The sequence below is a fragment of the Nannobrachium achirus genome (genome assembly GCF_963921795.1).
Source record: "Nannobrachium achirus genome assembly, chromosome: 2".
Lineage (NCBI taxonomy): Eukaryota > Metazoa > Chordata > Actinopteri > Myctophiformes > Myctophidae > Nannobrachium > Nannobrachium achirus.
This window is the reverse complement of record NC_137811.1, coordinates 62,279,652-62,301,770: the sequence shown is the minus strand read 5'-3', so window position 1 is coordinate 62,301,770 and position 22,119 is coordinate 62,279,652. Positions and strand designations below refer to the sequence as shown.

At 42.0% G+C, this 22,119-nt stretch overlaps 1 protein-coding gene across 1 annotated transcript in view; it reads left to right on the top strand.

Annotated features, from left to right (window-relative positions):
• clstn3 (calsyntenin 3) overlaps positions 1–17,921 on the top strand; it is a gene marked incomplete at both ends in the record, with an annotated part of 41,989 nt that extends 24,068 nt beyond the window's left edge. Inside the window, 9 exons of the mRNA XM_080746234.1 lie at positions 562–621; positions 1,307–1,455; positions 2,811–2,959; positions 9,332–9,558; positions 13,019–13,180; positions 14,543–14,688; positions 16,380–16,515; positions 17,161–17,345; positions 17,772–17,921. Coding sequence (XP_080602360.1) covers positions 562–621; positions 1,307–1,455; positions 2,811–2,959; positions 9,332–9,558; positions 13,019–13,180; positions 14,543–14,688; positions 16,380–16,515; positions 17,161–17,345; positions 17,772–17,921 — 1,364 coding nt within the window. The remainder of the gene's footprint in view (positions 1–561; positions 622–1,306; positions 1,456–2,810; positions 2,960–9,331; positions 9,559–13,018; positions 13,181–14,542; positions 14,689–16,379; positions 16,516–17,160; positions 17,346–17,771) is intronic.
• Positions 17,922–22,119: the final 4,198 nt, after the last annotated feature.

Below are 22,119 nucleotides of genomic sequence, written 5' to 3'. Positions count from 1 at the left end.
CTTATCAATTATTCATGGTGTCAGAACAACGACAGGGCCAGGCGGTTGCCAGTTTTACCAGTGCTAATCGTTAAAACAGAACCTTCTGCCTGCCAATTAACTGTGAAGAAACATATTCAGTCATATACACACTCTCAACTGAGGTTGTAGGCACACCGCCGCCTGTGTGTGTGTGTGTGTGTGTGTGTGTGTGTGTGTGTGTGTGTGTGTGTGTGTGTGTGTGTGTGTGCGTGCGTGCGTGCGTGCGTGCGTGCGTGCGTGCGTGCGTGCGTGCGTGCGTGCGTGCGTGCGTGCGTGCGTGCGTGCGTGTGTTGTGTGTTGTGTGTTGTGTGCGTGCAGCTCCAGCTGGTGCAAGCTAATGAGGAGTTGCTGTACCTTTGAATATCATTATTCTCTCGTTTGCTCCGCACCACTATTCTCACTGTCAGCCAACCAGCAAACAAGTCTCCGTCTTCGGACGTCTTTCGCCTACTTTAACGCAAACCCTTTTTAACCCTCGCCCGTGGCGCTCTTGACTCTCTCAGCTTCCCTCGTCTTCACCCGTCCGTTTTCCCCCCACAGAGCCCGAGGAGAAGCTGAAGGAGATTACAAACAACACCATCCCAGAGGGTAAAGACTCAGGTGACTTCATTTATTTTCCACAATTTGTTGTGTGAGTGTGTACTTGAGTTGTGTGGTGCTGTGTAGTTAGTGTATGTGTGCATGTGTTCGAATGAGTTTTTGTGCGAACAGTGTCAGCCTGTCAGGCTACTTGTGTGTGTGTGTGTGTGTGTGTGTGTGTGTGTGTGTGTGTGTGTGTGTGTGTGTGTGTGTGTGTGTGTGTGTGTGTGTGTGTGTGTGTGTGTGTGTGTGTGTGTGTGTGTGTGTGTGTGTGCGGCATGCTCACACACTGCCAGGCAGAAACCTTGTATCTCCATATTTGGTGATGTGCAAAGAAATCAAAAAGCTCACAACGCATCTTAACTTATTGTGAGCTTGCATATTTGCTATTTTCACTTATTTGGTGGAAAATGTATGGGGGAAAAAATATATTAATGCTCCATTATACAGTACAGTACTTTGTTGCATGACACTGTTGTGCAAAAGTAGTGACAGTGTCAAACATTTAGAATAACTTTGCCTATAATGATGAAATAGGGATGCCACATTGAAAGTAGTTACTGTCTAAGTCTGTCTGTGGATGTTCTAAATATTTAACCAGTAAAAAGTATTGACAATAGCTTGTGACTGAATAATAACTACATTGACTGTGTTTGTTTGTTTGTGTGTTTGTTTGTGTGTTTGTATGTTCATCATGGGTCCACAGGGAGGTACGTGGGGGGTTACCGTGGCCTGTTGTCTGGGGTGACGGTGCGTCCAGGTAGCGTGGAGCCTCACAGCGTGGTGGAGTGTCTGTACGCCTGCAGGGAGGGCCTCGACTTTGGGGACCTGGAGACGTTGGGCTCTGGCATGAAGGTAACAACACAAACACAGAATGTAGCTGCATTTCTATAGGCCTTTAACCAGCCATTAATGTCTTAGTGATTATTCTATTGATTCCTTTTTTGATTAATCAATCGCCTAATTGAGATATAAAATAAATCTTGTAACTTTTTATATATCAGCAAATCAACGTAAATAAAATGATGTTTTAGAATCAACAAAATTGATGAGTCTGAAAAAATTCCCCCAAAAAGATCTGTTCTTTTATCAAAATCAATGATCTTTTTTTTAAATAGTTTAATCGATCTATTCACGTAAGCTACTGTATGTGCATTACATTCACACACATCCACACGCACATCCATAAACCAACAGCAGAGATTGCTGTGAGATGCTCTCATGGGGCTGCAGCCTGGGGCATGAGGCGGCTCTGGGGGCACAAACACACCCCTTTGGCAGCACTAATCAACTACGCCCCCCACCCTCCCCCCCAACAGTAATTCTCATAACATGTCAGACGCAACAATCACGCACGTATACTATGTGAAATAAAATCAGCAGCCAAAACAGTATGCATTAATTATGAATATATCATCCAGTCAGTGAAGTGAAGACTATAAACAAAACTTGACAAAGCGTAAGGCATCAGCGCTCTGTCATAATGAAGAGGTTGGAGACAGCCAAACTAAACCTTGTCATCATAGGCACTACAAAGTCTGGCCATGGCTATAAATGTGTATTTCTGCTTCAGCTGAACCAGAAATTAGAGACTTACTTCTTTGCAATTTTGGTGATCTTGATCAGTGGTTCACAAATTTTATTATGTCAAGGACTCCCAGATAAATATTTATTTGGCTGCAGATGCAGTGACTTATTTATTTATTTTAAATAACTGATGTTGTGAGCTTGCATTTTTCAAATAACCGATGTGCTGTAGGGAGATAGATTGTGACCTCAAGGACTGGAATCCACTTTGAGAACCACTGATCTACATATCCACCTGCTAAGTTTATTGTGTGGCTGCACGCATGCACACCCTGAAGATGAGTGTGATTTAACCACATGAACCCTTGCGTCCCTGGTGCGAACATAGCCGATCTACAATGTCATACAGTAACTTGTGGCAGCGTAACAAGTTGTGAGCTTGCAGATCTGCTATGTCCAGTGAAGATATTTAGTATAGAGGGAAAACAGGGTGAGCCTAGTGTACCGTAGACCACTGGGAGACTCCGGTCAAGTGAGTGTAGTAGAGGAGAGGGTTTAAGTGGTTTACATCTGCTATTTCTTTTACATTTTTGAAAAATCTTGAAATGTGAGAACTACTGATTTAGAAGGCATTTATAGAATCTGCCTCAGGTAAAGTTAAAATCTGAACTCTGACCCTGCAGGTTCATGTCAATCCCAGCCAGTCAGTGCTGGTGTTGGAGGGAGACGACATTGAAAGCTTCAACCGTGCAGTCCAGCAGGTCACCTACAGAAACTCTCTACGCTTCGCTACTCCTGGAGTCAGACCGCTTAAACTCACAACGTCCCTCAGGTACAGTACTTGCGCACAGACATGCACGCACGCACGCACGCACGCACACACGCACGCACACGCAATCATGCATGCACACAGATAAGCACACATAGCAACTACTGATATTGTAACAACTTAAGTTACAATACACACTACTATTAGCTTAATAGCAGCACAAGTACAAGTGAAGTCATGTTATCAAACGTTGCTGTATGCATGGTGATCTCTCACTCACTGTGCTTGGACATTGAACTCATCAAATATGAACTCTGTTATGGCCATTATGATAAGGATTGGATATACCGGTAGTGTATGTAGTGGATGTCACGTGCACAGATAACATGGACTAATCTAATCTATTTGCTGTGAGCTGATCCAGCTCTCAGTTGAAGTTCTGGAATCGTCCACCAAGTGTTGTATTGTGTTGAGATACAGTATTGTGACTGAGAATTTGAGCCAGACCGTTGGGTTCAATGCGACTCGATTTTGGACTGCTGGTTACAGATTATTTTGTCAAAAACTACAAGTTTGTCCAATAAATTAAACTTGATTTGAGTAATGTTGAGAACATTTAACGTATATGCAAAAAAAAACTAACTTTTAACCACTTGCCCACAATAGGTTGCCAGGTTGAAAGTGGTTAAAAATCAGGACACATCGGCTACATGAGTACCGATGTCGTCCAAAAATTCAAATAATGTCCGCATATCAGCCAAACGGTTATATTGGTCTGGCGCTACTGAGAATGTGATGATGACACATGCTCATCAAACCATTCAATGCCCTCATGCGTCCTGCAGATGGAGGCGTTGTAAATATGGATTTGCCATCAGGATAGAAATCCCTCACTTGAAAGGGATCACTGAGAATGGTTTTGCCTTTCTTGGCTTTTACTTAAACCATGCCTGGGAAATGTACGTTACATTAATGGGAAATAGTTGACAATATCATCTCGTTCAGAATACTCGCTTAAAGCTGATTGATGATATGACATGCAATACATATTTGTGTCATGGCTCTGATTCTCATCTCATCATAAACTATACATAAACTATACTATAAAGCTTGCTGTTTGTCAGGAATGAAAAATGTAATATGCATTTCAAAATATGTTTTCGTGATAGGAATGACAGCTTCCTTTCTCATCCTTTGGGAGGTGTAGTTCAAGACTCTATATAGCATTCAATTTTCTAATTTCCTTATATATAAAATACTGTACATATACAGCTCTGTATCCCCAGCCAGTCAGTCAGTCAGTTAAAGCTGTGAGACATTAATTACATTTCAGGAGACATGAGCCAAGTGGCTCACAGCCTGTGAGATGTTCCAAATTACATCCATGTGCCAAAAAGTCTGGCGCACTGGGATCGTCTTACACAGTTTAAGTTAGGCTTTATTGGCTGCTGGGCTCCCTTCGGTCACACAGGGTGCTTGATGTTCTTGTCTGCCCCCCAAGTGACTTGTCACTTTTTGGATAAGCTAGCAAAACTGTAACCTAAAACATTTTTAATAACCCTTTATTTGCCTTAGCCCCAATAATAAACCCACAGGAGACCTACAGTGACTACATGATGTAACTTCAAACAGAGATCTCCTTGATGCAGCCTAGTTGCCAGAGAAAAACCTTGTCATTGTACATTTCTGCAAACCACGGATATGTTGAATTTCACAGTTTCCAAACCAACATTTCTAGATGCAGAAGTTGTTGACTCAATGTAGTCTCATTTACTTTCATTGTCGTGTAGTAGGTGTTGTTTTGCCACTGATTTCCACCCTGCAGTGCAACTCAAACATTGCTGAGTCAGCATGGCCATAATGGCCAATACAATATTGAATATAAATTATATCACTATGTATCACGGCCCTAAGGGGCGAGAAGGCATTCTCCATATATGGGCCTAAAATCTCCATATATGGGCATAAAAGGGACAAGGACGGAATTCATTTGCACGTGTGACTTGAGGTGAGACAACACACTCCATATTTGGGTGTAGCTGCATTGGGAGTCATGGTGACATGAATTAAAACATCAATAATCTGTACATCGAAGCTACTGTATACACATAACACTATAGCTTCGATGTATGATAGGATGCCAATTCGAAAATGGCTTATCATCGGTCTATATAAAATCTAAATTAAATTTGTGCCTTTGCATAAATAAGCCTGTATGGTCATCAAGGCTAGGCAACTGTTACGGTAAGTGCTATAGGCTAAGGTGGAGCCTGAAGAGGTGAGTCTTCAGACTACGGTGGAAGCTAGGGAGTGAGTCTGCCGTTCTAATTGCATGGGGAGCTCATTCCACGGTTTGGGGGCCAGGAGGGAGAAGAGTCTGGGACGAGTGGATCGTTGTCCTGGGTGTTTTAGCGAAGGTTCTGTCAGCTCAATAGCAGAAACGTTAAAATAATGGTTCTGCCCAGAAGAAACGTAATAAGCCCTGGTTTAAAAACAGGACAGGTCTCGCCCTCCTCTGCAGAACCCCCCACTCTGGGAGCTGTGATGCATTGGGAGTTTGTAGATCAGCGATTTTCAACAGATGTCACCCCAGAATTGGGATGTGGTTAAATCTAGAAATTAAATTGATTTTGCACAGATACAGCTCATTAGCCATCTTTGAAACCATTGAAGCATTGGCATGGGAGTGGGTGAGCAGGTTTTAAAATATGAGGGAGACCAGATGGCAAGGTTTCTCAATACTGTTAGGGAGGGGAGCCTGAACTCTTAGTTTAGTGCAGATTCAGGCCAAATCTTGACAACATGCTTTAGAAAGGAGGGGAAAGCGACATGGACAGCCTGTGTGAGCAGTCTGAGCACATTATCGATCGGCGTTATGATAATGAAACCTTGCATATTATTTTACAGGTCTAGTGACTATTACAATGATTGTACAATGCAGCCTGCATAATATGCAAAACCATAACCCCTCAGAGTGAATACCCAGACTTGCAATTACACTGGTAATATTTATATAAACTGCCGCAATGCGATACCCTTGATAACACTGTTTATTTTTTTCCATGTCCCCAGGCAGTTTTTTTAAAGAAATAATTTCACTTGTTTTCATTTATTGACACTGAGAGTCAGAGCAGAAGCCTGGAGGCTGGTAAAGACAATGGATTTGCAGGCCCAGCTAATATTCATTGTTTACTGTTCATGAAGTGCCTGAGGAGACATGCATACTGAAAGAATAATATTGTAATATTGTGATATGGCACTTAAGCCTTATTTAATACTCGCAGAAATTGACTAAAATGTTTAAAAATAGTAAATACATCTGATATTTTCACTATTTTTGAAAGTCTTTGAAAACATTAAAGTAACGTTATATTATTATCGTCACGATACAATATTATCGTCACAATATCGATATCATGGTATTTGGTCTGAATATTTGATGTGATATTTGATTTTGTCCAGCCACTACCAAACACCGAGCTATGCAATAGCTTTCACTGAAAGGTCCATCTGCAGCACTGCAGAAGTGCAGAATGATTCACAAACACAGTGGGGCATTCTGCGTCACATACTCTGACTGGGAGAGAACAAAACGCACAGAAACTATTTCTGGGTCAACACTTTAACCACGTTAACAACTGTGAACTGGCTCTCTGGATTTGGCATGCAGCCACTTTTGTTGCTGAAATATTAATTCTCTTTGGAAAGGCACTGCAGCGACGCGTGCATATATCGTCGCGGTCGAGTGGCAGTGGTGGAAAAAGCACTCACTTAGGCTCAGTGTAGCCTGACAGCATGTTGCTGGTTCGATTCCCAATCCTGACTACCTTTGCTGCGTGACACACCCCATTTCTCTCCCCATTTCCTGTCAGTCAATAAAGGCATAAAAAAGCCCAAAGACATATCATTAAAAAATATATTTTGAAAATAGCCCATCTACAATGTATTTTGAGCTTGTAGATCTGCTATTTTCAATTAATGTATGTTTTGTAATAATAATCCAAATATATGAAGTAACTAGTAGTAACTAAGTAATTCAAGTGCAGTAAAAGCACAATCTTTGACTCTGAGATTTAGTAAACGTAAAGGTACTGAAAATTGGAAATACTCCAATAAGTAAAAGTACCTCAAAATTGTACTTAAGTACATTTACTTAGTTACTTTACACCACTGTCGAGTGGAAACCTTGTATATATCCAAAACGATTAATTTTCATGAAATGAAAAAGAAGAAATCGAGGGAAAAACCCTGTTCCAAATGGTTGTAGTTATGGGTTACTGTTACAAGTTCTAATACTTTTCATTATTTAACCACTTTAAACCCCTGGCATCCCTATTTTGGGCATTGGCATTATAGGCAAAGTTTGACGTGACGCGTTGTGAGCTTGTTTTAGCTTAATTTTAAATGGTTGAAACCCACAGAGAGATGCAGTATAAGGTACAAGGTTTCCACCTGAAGAATCCAGAAAAAAATAAAAGGTTTCTAGTCACCTGATCACTAGTCTCTCGTAGCCAGACAACTATTCCACAATCTCTGAATGCTATATACTATATAGTCTGGAACTGCACATCCTGAACGGCGAGTAATGGAAACTGGCATTTCCGTTCATGAAAATATATTTAAAATTTTCATTTCTGCTAAGCAGCAAGATTTTTATTTATATTAAGATAAATGTGCACACTCTTAAAACGAAACGGAAGTGGGGGCGATGCTTCACTTCCACTTTAACCGGGCACTCATCTTGAGAACTTCTGTTCCCCAGACTGTATGACGGGAGCATTTGCAGATCGTAGTCTGGCCACGCAGGCTATCTGATCAGGGAACATATTTATCGCTTGGACTTTTTGTGAATGCAATTGTGGGAGCCTGAGTTCCCAATAACAGAGTAGTACAGTATACTCATAGCAGAGAGATACTGACAAAAGTCAGTGGACTAATTCTCCGGCTTTACAGATATCCCGCTACGACTGTCTGCAGGGACTGTTTTTAGCTGTGTTTTAAGATTGCAGAATGATTACCTGGCAAAAAGAGCCAGTGCTGGAGGGATTGTTTTTTAATGTTTCTGTTGTTTTTTATCCCTAGGTTTTCTTCTCACTTGTTTTTACAATCTTGCAGTTTCAAGGTCACAAGCCTTATTTGACAGATCTTTTAGCCTGAGGTTGTCAACATTTTGGAGGGGTGTGTGTGTGTGTGTGTGTGTGTGTGTGTGTGTGTGTGTGTGTGTGTGTGTGTGTGTGTGTGTGTGTGTGTGTGTGTGTGTGTGTGTGTGTGTGTGTGTGTGTGTGTGTGTGTGTGTGTGTGTGTGTGTGTGTGTGTGTGTGTGTGTGTGTGTGTGTTTTAAGATTAGGCTGATTTAAGGCCAGCAGTTCCCCAGATGGCTAAACAGCAGGCCCTTCTGGAGAGGCTGATATAAGCAGCTGCTGCACCCTCACAGATAGTACGGCTGCGCACATTCATGTGATATAAGTTGATAAATTGCTGTTATGAAGGACAGTGCTTCACAACAGCCACTTGTTGTATTATGTGACTATACTATACTATATGTGTTCAGTAGAACCATTCACCAAAGTTGTCCACTCTTATATTTAAAAAGAAAGGCTATTCTACTTGTTTAAAAGGAAGTAAATCATTCTACTGGGGCATGTGGTATCCAGGTTAACTACTAGATGATGTATATCATCATATGTATAACAATAAATCAGAAATTCTTTCTCTTCCTCTGTAAAATAATATAATCAATAATATATGTTTGTATATTAAATTATATTCAGAAGAGACATGGTTTTGAATTTTGGTAATTGTAAGGACTGTTTACAAGGTACTAATAATATATTGAAATCTTAGCACTCATAATAGCTTTATTAATTATTTTCTTTGTTATTTCCAACTTGGAAAATATGACTTGCTTGCAGACCTTGTTGTTAGACTACTAACCATATAGCTTAAGGGAAATCCATTAATTCCAATGATGCAGAACCATTTTGAGGATGATTTGTAATGCTTAAAACTGAGTCGCTCACACTATTTGTTGCGCATGGATGTTTGTGCTCACACCAAACCTGGTCACAGAGGGATGTCTGGTCAATGTCTGGCATTTCAATGAGAATACATGCGGACTACATTTTTCCCATGTCAGGTCATTAACATAAGGGTGGGCAAATGTTGTGTCCGCGCAATTGTGCTTGCACGCCCCCTGTGTGTTTCAAGCATAATGCGATCTAACTCTTGGAACATTTGAAATTCAAAAGTATTGGCGTGATTAGAATGCTTAGAATCACGACTTTCTGAGATTTCGCTTGACTGAATTTGTTTTTGACCATGTCCAAATCGTTTCGGTGGATGAATTTGTTGTGTTCAGCTGGGAATCTCAACAGCGATTCACACCTTGCGTGTAATGAATTCCAAAACTACTCTCTCTCTCTTTCTCTGTCCCAGGTGTTTCAACGAGGAGAGTTGTCTGTCTCTGAAGCAGTTGGAGGGCTACCTGGTGGTCCTCCAACCCGATGCCCCACAGATCTCTCTGTCCGGGGTCGGACCCCACCTGGCCCGTCCTGCCCCAGAGTTTGAGGGTCCCCGTGGCGTCCCCCTCTTCCCCGAGCTCAGGATCGTTTGTTCGCTGTCTCACGCTGTCAACACGGCTGCACAGGGGATGGAAGGGGGAGGTGAGTTCACATTTTAGACAGTTCACTCAAGCTCTTCACCAGGACTTGACTTTCAATGAGTGAGCTGAGGGCTCGCTCAAGCACACTTCAGCAGGTTATGGGAGGCTGTTGGACAAAGTGTTATGGAATACTCTGGAGCCATTAGTCTAACCTGTGACTCAGGCAGCAGGAGAGAGTGAACCCTTATATCCATTTTCTGGGGCTGGTTGGGAGTGGAATCCACGCCTCTGCTTTTGATATGCCTCCTCTGGTCATTTGTTTTGATCACGAGTGGGGATGTGTTTTATCCCTGCTTCTGGTCAGACTGAAATGTTTGATATTTATAATATCACACAACAATTGAATTAATAATGTATGTTATTAAAAGAATAGTTCACCCCCAAAATGACTTTTTTTCTATTAATGCATTTGTGTTTCCATCCGGAATCAATGGGGGTATATTTATTATTAGACAAATTATTGTCTTAGGAATGTGATAGAAACAAAAAAATATTATTGGACTCAAGTCTTCATGTGGTGAGTAATCGCTAGAAAAAAAGTCATTTAAGGGGTGAACTATTCCTTTAACCAAAATGTAATATATTTCAATTATTTCAATTATTCTTTTGTGAAAAATGATCGGCCGGCTTTGCCGGCTTTGCCGGCCGAACCTCTAGTGTCGCCACGTAACGTCTATAGGATTATATATTCCTTACAAACAAACCCCTCAGGCACAGGGTGGCTTTGAGCAGATTCCATTACAATTGGCCACTTGTAGACAACCTGGCCTGGCAGAGATATTCCACTGCTGTGCACAGCTCACCAGTCTAGCGCACAGCAGCACTGACTGCCTATGAATTTTACAGGCCTGGGTAGAAAACCTGGCCTGACAGGGATATTCCCCTGCAGTACACAGCTCACATAGGCTCTACAGCAGCACAACAGCAGCTGAAACAATAAACCCTTTTGCAAATCCCGCCCCATTCTGCCCTGTTACTATGATGGGACATTAACCCTGGGCAGATTGTTTTTATAGTGGAAGTGGATGGGATTTTTTTTTCCTTCATAGCCTCATTACAGCTATATAAAGTACCAAAGGAAAAACACCTAGGTGATATTAATAAAAAGGGAAGACAAAGGTACAGTAGTTACATTGCAAAACAGGGGATTTACCCGAAAATATATGTTTTAATTTGTTTAATCCCAGTGGGACAGAATCCTCTTTGCAGATTCTTTTATAGTGGTAGTGGATGGCATTTTTTTTCCCTTCATAGCCTCATTACAGCTATATAAAGTACCACAAAAAACACATCTACGTGATATTAATAAAAAGGGAAGAAAAAGGTACAGTAATTACATAGCAAAACAGTAGTTTTCCCCCGAAAAATAAATGTTTTAATTAGTTTAATCCTCTGGATCAGAGATAGAAAGAGAAGCGCATTGCATCTTGGGTACTAGGAAGAGGACAGAGAGAATGTTTCTCCTCACATAATAGGCTGGCTTTTCGTAATTCTGCCCATTTAAATTATATGTACCCAATCGTGACTCTTAGACCATTGATAAGGTACATGTGAACTAGTTTGTTGAAGCTTATTCGTTATGATGAGCGAGATCGCTTGACGCTTGCCGTCGCTATCACCGTACCGGCCGATCTCCGTGTCGCGCACTGCGGACAGTTGTTGAAAGACGCATTCAACATTCTCCACTGCACAAACTCCACCCCCGATAGCAAAAAGTGAATGTTTTTTTCTGGTTGGCCAGTCAGGGAGTCTCAGGGACCAATCAGAAGGCTGACAAACGGTCTATTATTGACTTAACTGAGGGACTTTGCGAGAGAAAAACAACTGCTTAACAATGTCAAACTGTCATAAATCTAACAGCTGAAAACGTCCTATTTGGATCTTGTTTTAAAAAGTAACAAAACATGGATTTATTTATTTTTTTGCAAAAGGATTAGCCTATAACTTATTGTCCATCAGAACAGTAAGGTTACAGGGGCTTCTCTCTTATTTGAATGAGGCCTAAGCTTTGAATTTGTTTTCAGTAATTAATGTCTATTGCTTGCTGGATATTAAGTGTCTATTAATGTGGGGATGTTACTGTATTTTGTCACATTTATTAATCTATATTCTGCTGTTCATCTGACATGGGGTTGCGCAGCCTACTTTGATTTGCACACATGCGCTGGCATTGACAATCAGATGATTGCTAAGCAGTTCACTTGTGTTCGAGTAAAATAGCAGTTCCAATGTTCTAAAAGACAGGTTTAGGGTAAATTAACGATGATAAAAAACATTGTGGGAGAAATTAACGATGTCCGATGTTCTTGTTTGAGGGGGGCGCGGGTGGCACAGACACACACAAACAGTACACACACATACACACAGTAACTAACAAACACACAATGTACATGCACGCACCAAGCTGATGACATGTTCACTGTTCTGTGTGGAAGCAGCCGCTCACACACCGAGACACACACACACACACACACACGTGCGCGCAATGCACGCAGTCACGCACGCTCGCTTGCTCGCACAGTCGGACTCACAGACAGACACACACGATGTTTGTTACCATTGTGTGTCCCAATGGCCAGCAATGCTGTTTTCGTAAGAAATGCAGCGGAATAGCTGCGATTAGTTGTGCTGCCACACTGAGAACGGTGTCTGAAAACGGTGTGTGGGCGGAGACTTTGAAACTACTTGAGCCAGGCGCACGGATGAAGGAGTCGTGGAAAAGGATAAGTTAATGACGTATCAGGAAGAAGGATATGTGACGTAGCACCGTTTGCGGCTGAGGCAGAAAAGCGGGGTAAAGAAGGTAAAATAATGCATAGAGACCCAAGAAATAGCGACGGTCCAAAAGCGAGAGGTATGATTGTGCTGTCGGTGAAATGGTTTTGGAAATTGGGCCGTGGGTCTGTGCTAACATAGCTGCAGTGTAACAGCGGGATACAGTACAGGGGGTGTGGTTAACTTCTCAGGGGCGTGGCTAAGTTCTAAATTGTATATAAGGATATTTATGCCACCTTCTGGTAATCCAGGACTACAGGACTATCTCATGATTCTAGTACTTAAATGGTCATCGTCTGCCCTCAACTTTAATTTGTCTTTATATCTACCTGCTATATTTTGAGGTTGTTGCTATGCTGCAAACATTGAATCTTGAATCTTGAACTTGAACTTAGCCTCCAACACATCAGTGCTCAGTGTGCTTTATGTAAAGTTAACACTCCCTTTCCTGAACTGCAGTCTCACAGCAATTTATGGAGACTTTAATGGTGTTAACAGACTTATTAAGCTCACAGCCTGTGCTCAACCCATCTGCGGTGATGTGTAAATGGAAATGAGCTGATCTGCGAGGCAGGCCATCTGCAGAGAGCACATCCAAGCTGTTTATCACATGGCGAGGATGATTATGCAAGTTTCCTGTTGTTTCCCTTTCTCCTCTTCCTCATCTTGCGCCCTCCATCCAACAGCTCTGATGTCAGACGCCGTGGCCCACACGTTGGATGGCTGCGAGGTGCAGCCCCTGGGGGAGGAGCTAAACCCAGAGAGGGAGGAGCTACTCGTGGACATGGACGTTCTGCGAGAGAGAGGCCTGGAGATCATCAACACCACCGCTTACATCGCCATTACAGGTACACTTCCACTATTGACAAATACAGATGGCCTAAGCCTTCACTTCTAAAAATCACCTCTAAAAATCTCTCTGTCCAAGTTATAGCTAGAAATTCATAAAGAAAATTATATATTCTGTATACAGTATATTTTAAGTTCTGTTTATTCTTTTGGCGATGTATATGTTACAGGATGTTTGGGTAACCCAGGACGTTCATTGTAAGAGCGCTCGTTTTGTAGTTCACCACACACTAATCACCACCAGGTGGCGTACGACAGCCATTCACTCATACTCTATGCATTTACTAGTGAAGGCGCTGACGTCACTCGTTTGCGACTATATTTGCGACGTTGTTTACGTAGCCTAGCCTAGCCTAGCCTAGCCTAGCCTAGCCTAGCCTAGCCTAGCTTAGCCATTATCGTGCGCTTGCCCAGGCCTTACGGCCTGGGCAAATATTAATATAACGATTGCGTCCACCACGGCTTCGTAACTCGCGCGGCGCTCCGCCGGCCGCGCGGCCCTGGCCCGCTCTTCGCGGCCACTCGCGCCTACGGCGCTCGGGGGCGAAGAGCAGGACCAAGGACCGCTGGCCTTCGCGCCGCTTGGGGCTTCGTGGATACAGGGGGGCTTCGTAACTCGGTTGGGCTTCGTGTCTGGGGCTCCGCCAGGCTCCGCCTGGAACACGTTGCTGTGGGTGCCCCGGCGCCGCCCCGGCACCGCACGGCGAACGCTCCGCGTCTTGAACGTGCTGGTTCTCTATTAGACTATGACATATACACTCGGTACTACTCGGTTTATCAACAAAAAAGTTAAAAGCATTCATCATACAAATGGCTGAGCTGTACGTATATGGGAGAGATGGTTTGTCTCTTTTTTAAAAAAAATCATGGGGCGCCTGTTGGCCTAGCGGTCCAGACTCATGCCACATAGGCTCTGAGCCTGGCGGTGTGTCGTGGGTTCGGGTCCCGATCCCGGCGGCCTTTGCTGCGTGTCACTCCCCCGTCTCTCTCTCCCTGTTTCCTGTCACTCTACACTATGTACTATTAATAGAGTCAGAAAAGCCCCCCCAAAATTAAAAATCATTGAAACACAAAAGCGTTCATCTGGCCCTTGGGCTCCAATTCGAATTCCGATCCATACGACCTTTGCTCGTGTCACTCCCCGTCTCTCTCTTCCCATTTCTGTCTATATACCGTATAATATAAATAAAGGCAGAAAAAAGAAAGGAAAAAGAAAAGCACTCATCCCTCTCATTCAGCAATCAGCAGCAATGGATAGAGAAGAGAAAAACATCTTTATCCGTCGCTACCTCTCTCTTGTACCTAGATCTGTTCAGTACTGACTTAATGTGTCTTTTTTCTCCTCCTTATTTCCTGTCTAGGTGCTGAATCCATCTCCGTGTATGAGGACGTCCTTCGCTCAGTCCGCTATCGCCTGGCCAAAGGCTCGGCTCGCTTTGAGAGGCGTTTCCGTCTGTCCTGCTCTGAGATGAACGGCAGGTACACCAGCAATGAGCTGACACTGGAGGTGAGACCTAAAGGGATCAGAAAATGCTGATTATCTACTGTAGATCAGGCGTCAGAAACCATTTTTAATTGAAGTGCCATGTTTTTATTTTCTAGATAGTCAGTGTGCCACCATGTCAAAATACATTTTAATTAAACGCCATCAAACTTTCTGAAATATTTTGATTGGCAGGACATTATTATAACGATCATTAGACTCAGAGCATTAACCCACCTATCTCCCCGACTCTCTCCCCAGTCAGAGTTCAGATTTTTAATAGCCGGGGATCCAGTCCCTAAAAATGGAAGAGGACCTGTGATGTTCTGCCGCACTTTTTATTTCTGTTTTATCTATTAGTTTGGTCATTAAGGTCCACAGAATGAGAGGCCTGCTCTGCCGGAAACATCGCGAAAAAAGGTTATGGCCATTTGTATATTCACTGTCCCATTGACTCCACTACACAGGAAAGGAAATGAATAAAAAAAAAAAGAAACATTCTGCTTTAAGTAGCATGTGAGGGGTCAAACTGGAGGGTTTTCATGATTCTGAATCCATTGCAAGCATTTGTTTTGCACAAAAACATTCCTTGGGCTAGAAAACGAACCAACTAAAGTGTGAAAAGTGATGACTCATCACTGTGATGACTGTGAAAAGTGATGACTCAGAAATAAAAAAAAGTGCGGCAGAACATCACAGGTTCAACCCTATTCCTTGAGCTTTTGGGCATGTGGATCCCTGACTATAATGAATGTAGAATTATGTGCAGGATGTGATTTGCTGTAAATTATAGGTGACTTCGTTTAATTGACCATGCACACCCTCTCCTGTGCCAATGTTACTTGGCACCCGTGCCTAAGGTTGCCTACACCTGATCTAGATGTTGATCAAGATGGTAGACATTAATACCCTATAAAATAGTCTTGAACTACAGATGTTTCAGGCACTAAAAGACAATTTTCAAAAGCGGGTTGGATGAATCATAGTGCAGTTATTCTTTAACCCCTTAAAGCCTATATTGTACTTTGTTGACTGTACAAATCTACGTAGTTACTTATGCAAGTTGTGCCTCCGGCTCCAACTACTCACCCTCCCGCTCTTCTGCTGCCCTCTAACTGGGAGCGTGTACAAAGAGAATTTCACACACTCTTTTATTTATTTATTTACCTGTAAACCTGTGATGTAACAATACATTTGAAAGTGAAGTTCAAGAACAACGCACTGTGATGTGATGCATTGTGAGCTTGTATAGTACATTGGCTACAGCAGTGGTTCATCAATGCGCTTCTTATCGCAGAAGAAGTAAATCAAAAGCACCACAGATTGAGTTTAAATGCAGATATACTGTAATGATAACAGTGAATGTGGGAAATTGTAGAAATTGCCACAATTGGACAGAAGATATATCATAACAGACATGGCATGTAATCACTGTTTAGATCGATTGTCACAAATTGACTAAATATGCTCAAATTTGATAGTGGAGTATTTAATTCAGTGCAAAATGCTAAAATATGTGGGAGTACAATGGTTACATTCATATCGGCATAGAGTGCACGGTATAGTATCCCAGCCAATTAAATTGTATTCTCTATAACTCTCCTTCTCATTTCTCATTGTCACTCCCTCTGTCCTTACCTCTCTCTCTGCCTCTGTTTCTCTCTCTGTTCTCCTCTCCATATTTCTGATCTCTCTGCCTCCCTGTTTTCCTCCAGGTAAACTTCCTCCACTCTCTGGACAGTCTGTACCACCCTTCCCACCTGCTGGCTTCCCAGCAGCAGTTCCTCCATCCCTCCCATCACTCTGGAGAGCTGAGTGGTCACACCCTGCCCAACCCACACCGCAACTCAGGTGAGACACCAGAATGCACCTGGTTCCACTGGCACCTTGTGCACCACAAGGTGTCAGTGTAACCAAGAACACTGCACTTCATCTTTAATTTCCAGTCCAGTAGATAGGTTTGACATTTTAGATGAATTGTTCACTTTTTCATGTAAGCGTGAAACTTGGTACAGCTCGGGTCCAGAATACCTTCAGATATGGAACCATCACCAAAACACCTCGTGTTGGCCATTTTACTATCCACCACAATGTATTTATGTATTTTTCATCAAATCTCCTGAACCAAGGATTACAATGATACCATATACAACACCATAAAATGTTCCGGTTAATTCCCGAAACAACATTCCCACATAGGAGTTCCTCTTGTCCAGGTGGGTGAGGGTGGAGTGGATCTGACAGATATAGGTGGATATAGGTGGATCTGACAGATATCTGACAGATGGAGAGATCTCCATATATAGGCACAAAAGGGACAAAGACAACAGATGGGGACAATGGGTACTCTGACAATGGGTACAAGGGTATTGGGTGGGGCATGCATTCTGGACTTGCTTCTTTCCCAAGTAGATCTCTACCGGTCTAGTTCTATAAAAATAACAAATAAATGATAAATCATTCACTTATTATTACTCTCTTATGTCTTTCTGACAGTGGTACCAGGAGCAGCAACAGTCATTATCATGGTATGTGTGGGCTTCCTGGTTGTCATGGTGATTTTGGGCGTGTTCCGGATCCGCTCCATCCATCGCCGCGGCGAGGGTGCCAGGGGCGGAGCTAAAGAGGGCGGTGGCCAATGGGACGACTCAGCCCTCACCATCATTGTCAACCCTATGGAGGTAATAATAACCTAATTGTCAGTTGGCCAAAACTCCAAAAATAACAGCAGTAACAGTGTCAGTGACAGGTCATCATGACATTAGGATTTCAATTTCTTTACTGCTAAAACTGTCCATTGAAATGCAGGCGTATCAGTTATAGGTTTAGTAGAATAGGAAATTATTTCAGCTTCACTAAATAGCAAGCTCACAACTCCTCGCAGCGCGAGGCGTTGTGAGCTTGTAGATCTGCTATTTTTGGCTAAAGTTCTTTGAATATGGACACTAGGGTTCATGTGTGGTTTCTATCACACAAAGATTTGGAGGACCCTCTGTAGTAACTCTGAGGACCCCCTAGGGGTCCCGGACCCCCTGTTGAAGACCCTTGGTCTAACTGTTGCCACTTTAAACCCCTTTGTCTGAACGGAGTGTTTTTCTCACCCGTAGTCCTACGAGTCTCGTATGGGCATTTCTGCCGACACAGAAGGAGAGGGTGAGGAAGACGAGGAGGGGGCAGAGTCACCTGACGATGCCAGCGATGACCAGCGAATCATCATCAAGAAGGAGGGAAGAGACGGCAACCCCCGCCGCTACTGAGCCAAGTTGCCGCGGGAAACCGCGCACCTGCTCGCCACTCTCTCACACACACTACACTCTTCAATATGTTTAATATCGACAACTGCTAACACCTCTAGTTTAAGGAATGTATGCTTACCTACACTACGCACAACACACACACACACACATACACTGTAATACTCTTGACACACTATGCCATCGGTGACCTATAGCTGACAATAATGCAGGAAGTTGTTTTCCACCCTAAATGTTTTATGGCACAATGTATAATGTACCAGTCGATGTAAAGTCAACTGCCTGACTGAACCCTCACCAAATTGCACGTGTTGCACCAGTTCTAAATACACAAGGTGGTAACAAGTCTGTATAGGTGTAGCACGGGTTGAATGAGATTGTTCTGTTTTGCAAAAAAAGAAAAGACAAAAGAAGATTGTGTTTTAGTATCATATTATGTAGAATGAATCCTGACAGATGATTATGGAAGCAATTCACAACATAGAGTATGGCATTGTGTAGCTCTGTGGGGTTAACACGCAAGCCTCAAACCCCTCACATTTCTTCCCACACCACCTCGCGGTGACTCGAGTCTCTTTGCTGCACAATCTCTTTCTTCCCCCTTTTTCAGTGGTTCTCAATATGGGGCTTAGGGACCCCCAGGGGTCCTTAAGGGGGTTCCAAATTATCAATTTGGTTCCATTTGTACACTCTCGGAGTTACACTAACTTTTACGTACTGTACACTTTTACAGTGTACGTCGATTACATTGGGGTCCGTGGCCTAATGCATATCAGACTGGGGGTCCTTGAAATCAAAAAGGTTGAGAATCACTATCTACATTCCGCTATTACAGTTATCCCCCCCCCCCCCCCCCCCCAAGAGTGAACGTCGTAAGAGGTCAGAGGTTACTGGTCATGTGACCATTATGAGGTCAGAAACACTAGCTTCCTTATCCAAAATACATAACAGTTAGCGGAAAAATTAAAGCCAGCCAGTACTATCTATTATTAATCTTTTTCATTTGGTACGATGAAAATCTCTGAGAACTTCAGAAAACAAACAACTCATTTTTATCAAACTAAAGATTTTTTTTAGCATAACATTGCAGCGCATAATCTGTGCCTTTCCATTAACGTCACAGAATATGATGTTTAGGTTGAAACCATGCCTTTGTGCTTAAAACAATGCACATTAGCTGAAACCTAGATGATAATGCTGTCTGTCCTTTGCTGTGAATTGATCTTATATCTTTAGGTACTGCGATTGCTATATGTTAGTGTGATTCTGGGCCATGTCTTGACCTCAATTTCACCTTGACCTGTGTGAAGGCTCAGATTAATGACATAGCGTCGTTAACAATTATCATCACCATAACTTTGACCCCTTCCTCCCCCCCCGCATTTCCTTATCCTTCTTCCACATACTGTACACACACACACACACACACACACACACACACACACACACACACACACACACACACACACACACACACACACACACACACACACAATGACCCCAAGAATGTGACTAAATCAACGGTTCTCATCTCTGGCCCTAAGGACCCACACTACTGCTCAGTTTATATTCCATCAGGTAGTTCACTGCGTTGAGATCTGATTAGATTAAATCTAGAAGGAAAACCAGCAGTACTTTGGTTCACCAGCATCCAGAATTAAGAACCTCTCGTCTAAATGATTCACACCACACTATATTCCACTCAGTGCACATTCCTCTTATTGTACCACAACGTAACACAAGTAAATAAGAGGACACACACACACACACACACACACACACACACACACACACACACACACACACACACACACACAAACTGTACACACACACACACCACAACGCTACCCCTGCTGTCTTCAGAATGTCAGCTCAGCTTGGGCAGTTTTGATTGTATTGATTGTAATGATTTTTTTCTGTACATACAATGATGAATATTATAAATATGATGATGATAATATTATTATTACTATTATTATTGAAGCTACACTTCCTCTTTATCTGCACAATTTGAGAGGGAATATATTAATTTACACAATTTATGGTTTAGTAATAGTGTTTTCTTTTTATTGGAGTAAATCCAATCAGTTCAGCATCAGAATACGTAATGATAATAATAGTAGTAGTAATAAGGATGATAATGCCCGGCTTGATGATGTCTTATTAATTTGTGTGTTTTATTGTTGTAATTAAAAAACTTGTCAATATCTGAATCGCAGTTAAAAAAAATACAAAAAAAAACTAAACAAGGGAGGGCACATTTGTTGTGAAAGCTAGGTACTTTGTCACTTCTCTTCTTATAAGCCTATAGTGTAGGCCTATACTTTGTTGTACTGTATGATGGTGTTGAAAAACTATTATTTTCAGCGAAGTGTACGACGAAGTATGAACCATAGGCTTTACACTCCACGATTCTCTCTCATGTTCGGAACTAGATTTTTACTTTTACATTCCGTCCCCTCCATAACTTTTTTTAAATGAATGTACAACTGTGTGCTTCTCCGCACTCTTCCTTCCTCCCTCCTCTCCTCTCTCCCTTCCTCCCTTTCTCCCTTCACCCCTCCCTCACTCCTCCTCCGTGTCTCTTGCTGTCTGTCTGTGTAGCCTATCAGTGTGCAGTGCTAAACATGTCAGTAAAAATAAAAAAGCCTGTCGTTTTTAAGTGTGATGTTAAGAATGGATCAAAAACATTGCATTAATAACTTATATTATTACTATGTTACTATTGGAACATACTGTAATTATTGATTACAATGATAACATGGATTATGATGGCTGATTGTTATTGAAAACTGTCAGAAAACATTACAAAATTCATAATAAAAACACTATATGACGTCCTGAGGCAGAAGAATTTCTTGTTAGAATTGAACGGAAAATGTTTTATTATCTCATATAAATCATTGCTATATAGAGCGTTTGTTCAACAAACAGGGTTCTCTCTGTAAACAGAAAGAGAAAGGATTCATCATGACAGATAATGAGCGAGGAATTAATTTAGCTTTAGTTTCAAATGTGTATTATTTCCAACTTTGTCTAGTCATTTCTTTTTTTAATCATGTCTATGTGTTTATGCTTTATTCTGTATGAATTCCTTTTTCTAATTAGATGACATTTCAATATCAATATTTCCTAACTGAAAATGTATTCTGTTTACTAAAACCCTGGAGAGATGGGGATTGGAGAGACCCTTGTTTCTGAACAAACTCCCCCCCCCCCCCCTCCCTCTCTCTCTCTCTCTCAGTCTCTCTCTCTCTGTGTGTGTGTGTGTGTGTGTGTGTGTGTGTGTGTGTGTGTGTGTGTGTGTGTGTGTGTGTGTGTGTGTGTGTGTGTGTGTGTGTGTGTGTGTCTCCTTTTCTCGTAGGCTACTATCTCTGTCTTTTCCTGTTACTTTAATAGGTCTACTGCTCCGCTATTTCCCCCTTTATCTCTTTTCTTTCTCTAATTCTCTCTCTCCTTCTCGGCCCTCTCTCTCACTCTCTCTCTCTCAGAGAGCAGATAGTGTCTCTACATCATGAAATGACAAACTAAACCTACATGGTCACTTGGACTTTGCAATATTGCCCAACATCTGAAGTGAACTATTTGTCTCTACATAATTTTCAAGGTTACTTAATATAGTTGTGTTAAATATGGTCACTAGTTCTATGTAAAGTTATTACATATTGTTACAAACAGCTACATTGCTATATAATGATATTAGTGTACCAATATGGATTATTAGATTATGATTTCCCTCCGTTCCTTGCTGTCTGATGTTACACCGAACTTCATAACTTATCAAATAGTGTGACTCGAGAGGGCGCTGTTGGCGAGATGCTTTGCATATCCCATCAACTATTCAATTTTCTTATCTAGAAATTGTTATTTGATTGTAGAGTCTAGTATTGTTATTTTAAAGTTAGATTAATTTGTCAGAAACGAATAACCATGGTTAGGTTTTTGCAACCTGGTCAAGAGTTTAAACGTGTCACCAAGTTCAAGTTTAAGTTGTTGTTTCTTTTAGTTTTTCCAGTGAAGCATGAACGTGACGTCTCTCTGGAATCAGTATTCGACAGGCCACTGGTTTAGGTATAACACCCATAAGTGCAACAAGCGTGATGTTCCTACGTAAACCCGTCTGAGAATAGGATAGGAAACGACTGTACGCTTTAGAACGAGTGCTGGGTGATTTTTAGTGGGTCATGGGGGAAGGAGGTAA